Consider the following 7,879-nt stretch of genomic DNA (forward strand, 5'->3'; position numbering starts at 1 on the left):
TGATATAGTCAATGTTTGAAAAGGTATTATTATTTCTATTTTATTAGCCAAAATTGCTGTATTATATACTTACCTCAGTAGAATGAAGAGTCTCCTCCAGTGTTTTCGATGTGACCTCAAACTAGCCATTCCTTTCAGGTTCTTTTAGGAAGAAGGAATATACAAGTTTCTCATTTTATGTTTCACTCCTCCCTTCCCCATCCAAAAAAAAACTAACCAAACAAACAAACAAAAAAAAAAAAAAACCCGCAAAGAAAGAAGTAGGTAAAGGTAGTGAGTAAAAGAGTTGAGGAGAAAGAATGTACATTTAAAAAGAAAACAGCTAGGAACTCGATTATCTGCACCATTCTAGAAGAGAAGCAATTTGTAAGCCATTCAGTCCAATTTGCTTTAGACTTTGAAAGAGGTGAAACTTGAGCACATGGGTAGACCCAGTGATGCCTCAGCCTCAGTAGTCAGATAATCATGAAATCATCAACATCCCTGATGACTGCTGCCTAGGGTCCTTCCTGCCGCCAATTCCAATGGGCAGAGAAAACAGAGACCTTCTACATACAGCTAAATTTCTACTATAATTGGGAGCAATTTAAAATTCTGTTATGAGTATTAGAGGTTATGACCCAGAACCTTACTCAGAATAGATGCTCAGTAAATGCTTTAAAATAAATTGACCTTAAAGTATTTTTATACCTTCAGTTATTGAATACATTCTCCTTACTCTTTGGCTGATCTTTAAAATAAGTCACAACAAATGTCTGTAGGTGCTTCACGATGCTGCTGTGCTGTTGGCAATGTCTCTAGCCAGGTACACAGCCTCTGAGAAAGGGAGCAGTCCTGTAAGATCAGTGAGCAGACAGATGGACTATGCCTCCTGCCAGCATTGTCAAGATCCCAGATGACCAAAAACAAAAACAAACAAACAAACAAACAAACAAACAAACAAACAAAAACCAACCCTTTCACTGGCCCTTCTTCAGTTTGGGAAAAGCCTAAAGGTGTCTGCATCCCAATAGAGGCAATTAAATTAATCTGTCAGGTTCCTATAACAACAGGACCCTGACAGAGAGTTTAGAAGCTTTAGGACCTGTGGAAATCAGGACAGGGGAAAAATTAATGCTTCAGTCAGCTCCCTTCAGTCCATCCCTACTTTGCCATACAATGAAGTTAGGAGATGTTGTGGGTCCCTGTCCCTGTGTTATCATCAGGAGGTTGTACAGTCACTACATAGGTAGGTGAGAGGGATTATCCCCAATTACCCCAGAGGTTGGAGTGAAAAGTCTGCTCTCTGGTTAATGTTGGCCAGACTGAGGGCCACAGAAGAGGGCCAGGAGGGGGCAGTTCCTTCTGTCCAGTGAATGACAGCATTAGACTTTGAGTTAAGAGACAGATGGAGTCATGATGAACATTTGCAAAGAAGTGAGAACATTCCCTTAATCAAACTGCTCTGTTTCTGGCATAAATGACTTCCATTTTTATGAAATAGCCACACTTTGCCTGTGGAGCGGAAAGGAGGCAGCATGTGTGGGTGGGGTCCACCAGGGACCCCAGGGTCTGCCAGCAGAGGGTGAATGCTGACCTGTATCTGGGAAATGTGAAATGTGAAACCACACAGTGCTGCCTTTGAGGGTTTCTGCTTCTTGTTAGTTCTTACTCTTCTCAACTGCTATCTCTATCCAAATGGAATCTTTTCGTTTCAAGCCTTTTCTTTCTAAACCTCAGCTTGTGGTGCAGAGAGATGAGGGCCAATTATTCCAAATGCCTTTGCTGTATCATCATCTCCCCATTAACGTGCTCTTCTCTGGGGAGTGGTTATGTGAAAAGGCTAAATCCCACAGCACTGACAAATCACAGAACTAGTAAAGAGGCTCAGTTTGCACAGAGAAGCCCGATTCTTTCTCTGCTTCTGGGAGCCAGCAGCTCAGTCAGCCCGGGTCTGGGAGCCCTCCCCACGATAGCCCATGCCTCTAGGATCCCCAGTGGCTGAAGGAAGGCCTGATGCTTATTTGGGAACCTTTGAGCTCAGTGATGAAAGTAGCTGAAGGTATGCAAATGGGGTAGGACACCTGTCAAGCCAACCTTCAGAGACACAGGTACTCGATGGGGGTAGCAGTGCTGAAAGCCCCAGACAGAACACTTGGTCACCACTTCCTTCCTCACCTTCCACACCAACCAAATCCTCTGTTATCACTACTGCCAAATCCCCATTCTTCAAGTCAGCACCTTGATTTATACAGCTCAGTTCTCCACCCCCAGCTTATTTGCAATCACACTAAAGGTACAGCCTGTGCTTACCTAGTCCTTCAGTCCTGACAGTACTCATTAACATGAACCTTGCATTAGCAGCTAACCCCTTAGTGCTTGCCTTGGGCCAGGCACTCTTCTAAGCTCTTTTACTTATATGAATGCATTCAAGTCCTCAGCACCACCTCAGATGAGGATGCTTTAGCATCTCCATTTGAAAGTTGCAGAATCTAAAGGACAGATTCTTGTTCAAAATTACCCCGCCAGGAAGTCGCACAGTGGAATTTAAAACTAAAGTCTGTGAACTTTGCCACTATGCTAAAATGCCTGCTGATATTACTAATAATACTAATAGTCTCAATAGCTCACATTTACATTAATGTTTTTGAACCTGTGGTAAGTCTTCATGGCCACTAGTCCCTTTAATCCAAACAATGTTAGGCAGTTCCTATCATTAGCTTCAGTTTACAGAAAAGAAACTGAAGCTAAGCTAAATTATGTGATGACTTGCAGCTAGCATGTGAGACAATCATCCTGGCTCTTTGCCATCTCCATGGTCTCCACCACAGCTCACGACATGGCTGGTCCTTGGTAGGTGACATCTCCAACGGCAGCCCTTTAACCAGCATGTCTGCTGTTATTGTCCAGCTCTTAGCTTGTTCCACTAGCCCATTTGCCTCAGACTGTGAAATATCTCTCTCCTAACTCCACTACTGTGTGCAAAAGAAACTTCTGGCAGGCCATGCATTGTACCTACAGTGATGGCATCGCGCATCTCATGCGCAAGAAGCTTACCAACAAATGGGGCTATTTTTCTCTGGCAGTGAGGATGTCCTCATAGCCAGATCCATTGTCCTTCTCACCTTAGGAATGACAATAAAGCTCCCCCAAATCTTTCTGGCATGTGGGGTGAGGGAGGGAGAAGAGAAAAAGTCAGGATTTGGATTTATCCTGAATCACTTTAGCACTTATTTGAATTCCTTCTTGACTACCCTTCCTTATGCTGATTTTGTAGCCACGCATTGGCAAAATTTCCTTTCTGGAAGGCAAGATTCAATAAAGAAAGGCATCATTGTCATAACTGACACACTGTCCATTGCAACCCAATGGCTAGGAATAGTTAATGTGTGCATTTCTTCAAAACCTTTTGGGAGAATCTTCATAAAATACCTTTGTCTCCAGGCCTTTTGGTTAAATGCTCTGAGCATTAATATCTATTTGCTGAACATCCTCTCAAACCAAATCTCCAAGAACACATATATTTTACAAGCCACTCAATTTTTTTTTTTTAAAAAACCTGTTTCTCTGGCATAATGAAAGCCTAAGCTCATCACTAGGACATGACTCCTTATGTTGAACTGGATGGCGAAAGCACAAGGGCTACTCTGCTTGGATTTTTTTTTTATGGCAAGAAATTTAAAAGGAAAGAGAAAGGACCTTAAATGGGAAAATAATGCTCTCTTTCTTACAGACAGCAGAAGGAAATTGATATTCTCTCTGCCTCAAAAGGTCAAAATGCCAACTTTGAATTGAACTGTAAAGACTAAATTCTGAACAATTATTCTCTGCAGCAGTTGTAAAAATTTCAGCAAATTGCAGCTGTCTTAGGTCTTTCACCCAAAAGACCTACTCATTTCCATCAGCAGAGTTCACTCTCCTTTCCAACCTGGCATGACCAACCTAGCACTAAATCCCTTTGCAAAATCAGCCCACAAAATGGCAACGCCAAACCAAGGGCAGCTCAGGCAAAAGGCACAGATGCGGGGTTCTGTTCTTCTGAAAATCGTCTTTACACAAAAACCATTGGAAAAAGTCGTAGTTTAAAATTGTTTCAGCGGCCTGGCAATGCTTTTAAAACATGATAACCATCACACTTTACTACTCTCTGAAAGGTTAGTTTAATCGTAGATCACAAAAAATTGGTTTCCACAAATGCATAATGGTTCATCTATGTCACACTTGAACTAAATGGTTTTTTAAATGGAGCTGAAATTATTTTGATGTGTACACAGTCCCAGATTTCTATACAACCTTTTTTAACCAGCCCATCAGGAACCTTGCCTCTAAAGCCTCATTAATAATTCAGATGTGCTGATGACTTTAAAAGATCTATGGAATTGAAGCTTAGGAAAAAAAAAAAAAACTCTGCTTGACAAAAAGATAAATGAATGTAGAAAGAAGCTGTAGGAGTCTGGCAAGCTGTAGATCATCTCAGAACAGATTGTAACTTTATCATTCTGTCAGGGGGAATAATTTAAAGCACTTAATCAGTTAGCTTCACTGTGAGGATGTAGCATTATGAATTCCTATCTTCCAATCTGTTCAAATCAAAGTGAACTTAATTATAATAGGTGAGAGAGAGCCAGAGAGGAGAGAGAGGGTTGGAGAATGATCCAAGAGGCAGTAAGTGTCCTGGGGGGTAAACTGAGCAGCTGAACAAAGGGTAATGAGTGAGCTTTCACCACACATACCCTCAGACAGTGCATTTGAAACAACAAGGGAAAGCAAGGACCAAGGGGAAACTAGCAGAATGGTCACGAGCTGATCATAGGCAGTGAATTTATAGATTATTAGCCCAACAAGTGAATACGTACACATGCGTGCGTGCATGCACACAAACACTCCTTGATCAAGCCAGGTGAGCAGTTTTGGTTAACAAGTCAGTCCAGGGCCACTTATAAGGCACTTATGAATTATTTGATGTATATAAAGAGAGACTTTGTCTCTAAAGCAGTGTGTATGCTTGAGAGCATTCAGCCCCTTTGCTTTTCTTTTCCCAAAGCCTCTAACACAAGCCAAATGATTCCTAACTTGGAATGTCCTATTCACTCAGTCTCTTCACAGCTATGGTCTTCTCCCAGAAAATGTAAGTCCTAAAAAGGGGTGGGGAAGAAGACCGTGTCTGGTTAAACAGCACTGAACTGCTAAGGATGCCAGGCCTTTTCCATTCTCACCCCAGCCCCTCAGTGCCCTGACTCAGCATTCTCTCTGTCCACTGCTTTTGCATTTAGGGTGGAAATGAAATGCCAACACCTCATCGAGCTCCCTTGTCGACAGCTTGGGTTATAATATCGGTTAAGATATTGCCACCAGGAATTCTTTTCATAACTCTATACCAACACAGAGTTTTCTTTCTTGAAATAAAACCCATCTCAAAATCCTCTTCAAGCAGGAGTTGCTATTTTGATTTTCACTCCCGTTGGCCAGCAAAATCTGTGGGCTTAATTTAAAACACTCAAAACAGACTGCAAAAGAAACAGAAAAGAGAGATAGTTGAGATAAACTCTCAAGTAGGCTTGTTACAGGCAAAGACAAGTAAAAGCCAGAAGGAGGAGATCCTGAATAACATTCACGATCACTCACTGTGTGGCAGGGACAATGTCCCCATGTTTCAGTCAAATCAGTGGATGCACAAATCTCTCCTCAGGTGAATGTCTAGACTCATTGTTTGATATATTCAGCGTCTCTTCCCCACCAAAGCTTTTCAGACCACTAATGGAACTTGCCAGAGTTCATCTCCCAACCCTCCCTTATACTCTGAGGTCCATCCATGGTGCCTCCAAATCCTAAAGGCCCATTGGTTCATCACTTGCTACAGGCGACAGAGGTATGTTTCAGATCCTGGGGTTCTCTCCCCTGCACTGTCTCTCTTAGCAATTACTCACTGTCAGCTTCTATTGATTAACTTTTTGCATTTTTCAATGATCTTTCCAATGCCTTTACCCTAGCACTAATTAAGCTTCTCATTTCTCCTTCTTGTTCTCTATCCTTTTTGCCCTTTAGCAGAAAAGAAATGGTTTACAGATGAACCGGATAATGCCTACCCCAGAAACATTCAAATCAAGCCCATGAGTACCCACATGGCTAACCAGATCAACCAATATAAATCCACAAGCAGCTTGATTCCACCAATCAGAGAAGTTGAAGATGAATGTTGACTCCCAGGAGACCAGACTATTTTTTTAAAGCCTGACAAACTTCATAAATGGTGATGTGACTTTTATTCCTCTTACATGCTGAATCACTGGTGGAAACGTTAAGATAAAGCAAGAATGCAAGAAAAATAAAGTAGACAGATCTTTCTCTTTGTCTGCCTTGAATATTGCTTCCATGTATTTTGGAAAAGAGAATGATTTCATTTATAAATGAACATATTAAAATAATCATGTATAGCCGCTAGCATTTTAAATTATTTTTATTTATTAGAAAGAAAATATATTTTTTCTTTTCTTTTTCATTGTCAGATATCTCCCCTAAATCTAGACAATGCAAAATCACAACGACTAAGTGGCCAGACTCCTTAACACATATTTCTCTTCTTTCATTTTCTTTGAGGAGAATGATGGTCACCACCACAATTAATTTTGATTAAGGGAAATGGAGTAGTGTAACAATTTTAAAATGGCCCAATGCTGTAAACGTGTATTTTACTAAATCCCTCTTCCCAAAGAAAAACCAGTCAAAAGGGGCAGGTGCATTTTCAAAATGAGTGTGTATTTTGGTTGCACTGACACCAGCTCTTAATAAATGGAACCATTTATTTTCACAGTTGAAAGTCATATTTTTGTAGTTTTTAGTTTTCATTCTGTATTTCTCATTCCTTTGTTTGTTTATTTGAAGGGAAGACCTTCTTGCAGCTTTTCTACGATTGTCAGATAACTGGGCTTACCCAGCCCACTAATGATACCAGGAGGGCCGAGGGCACAGCTGAGACTTGGACGTGGAGGACCAGATGCATACAAGGCATTTCTCTGTTTGTCGTTCTAATGGTGGGAACTCCTACATGCTGTTATGCTCCGCATTTCCTATCTCCAAACCATACAAGCGAGCAATTTCAATTTTGGAAGGGTCTGGTGGACTTTTTCCCCACTCCCCAAGTTTCAGCACTTTTAGCTTGAGAGTTTGTGAACACCAATGAAATAGGTTTGCTTAACAATAAGATAGGATAGTGCATCTGTTCTTTTGCTAGTTTTTGTTTAACATCCAGAAAATTCCATGATGGAGAAGGCAGCTTTTGCCCAGATTTTAATTTTGCAGGCTTTCCTTTCTTTGCTGGGACGAAACACACAAACTTGTTACAACAATATAAAATATCATAACAACAAAAAGAAGCACTAATGCAGTAACTGTTAATATAGACTGTTAGAAAAGGCTGTTGAAAATTACCAACAATGAAAAGAAAATGTTTATCAGTCACTTCCACTGTGGTCAAGAGATTCTTCTAGCCATCACAAAATGACCAAATGTCAGAGCTCAGCTGTCGCTTGCATGCTCAGTGTACAGTTGTCCCCAGCAACCGCCATGTTCCAAAGGACTTAGCAAAGTCTTTCAACTTCAAAATTATCAATCTTTGATACGATCGTCAGGGTCTCTGGAAAAACATGGATGCAATAGTGATTTTTATTTCCTTAAAAATGTAAACTGTGGATGCTTGAAGAAACCAAATTAACTAAAATATCCCTGAAAGTCCCATAATATCTAGTCCATTATTATTTCTCTAGGCCATGATCTCGTGGTACCTAGTATGTTAGCACAAATCTGATAAGAGCCAAGCACTGAAATCGCCATGAAAACATGTCCACCAAGTACTCCAATTACCAACATAGGTAAAATGAGCTTCCACCTCTGCTCTCTCCCT

At 40.9% G+C, this 7,879-nt stretch overlaps 1 protein-coding gene across 5 annotated transcripts in view; it reads left to right on the forward strand.

The window, feature by feature from the left end:
• Positions 1 to 6,179, forward strand: part of KCNMA1 (potassium calcium-activated channel subfamily M alpha 1) — a gene marked incomplete at both ends in the record, with an annotated part of 673,962 nt that extends 667,783 nt beyond the window's left edge. For 3 of the 5 annotated variants that reach the window (XM_084245123.1, XM_084245125.1, XM_084245126.1), the window contains one exon: positions 6,025 to 6,049. In XM_084245123.1, the coding sequence (XP_084101249.1) occupies positions 6,025 to 6,049 (25 nt within the window). Of the gene's footprint in view, positions 1 to 6,024 lie in introns of all 5 variants that reach the window. The other 2 variants (XM_084245122.1, XM_084245124.1) reach the window with 1 other exon arrangement.
• Positions 6,180 to 7,879: the final 1,700 nt, after the last annotated feature.

This window comes from Talpa europaea (assembly GCF_964194135.1).
Source record: "Talpa europaea genome assembly, chromosome: 10".
Classification (NCBI taxonomy): Eukaryota; Metazoa; Chordata; class Mammalia; order Eulipotyphla; family Talpidae; genus Talpa; species Talpa europaea.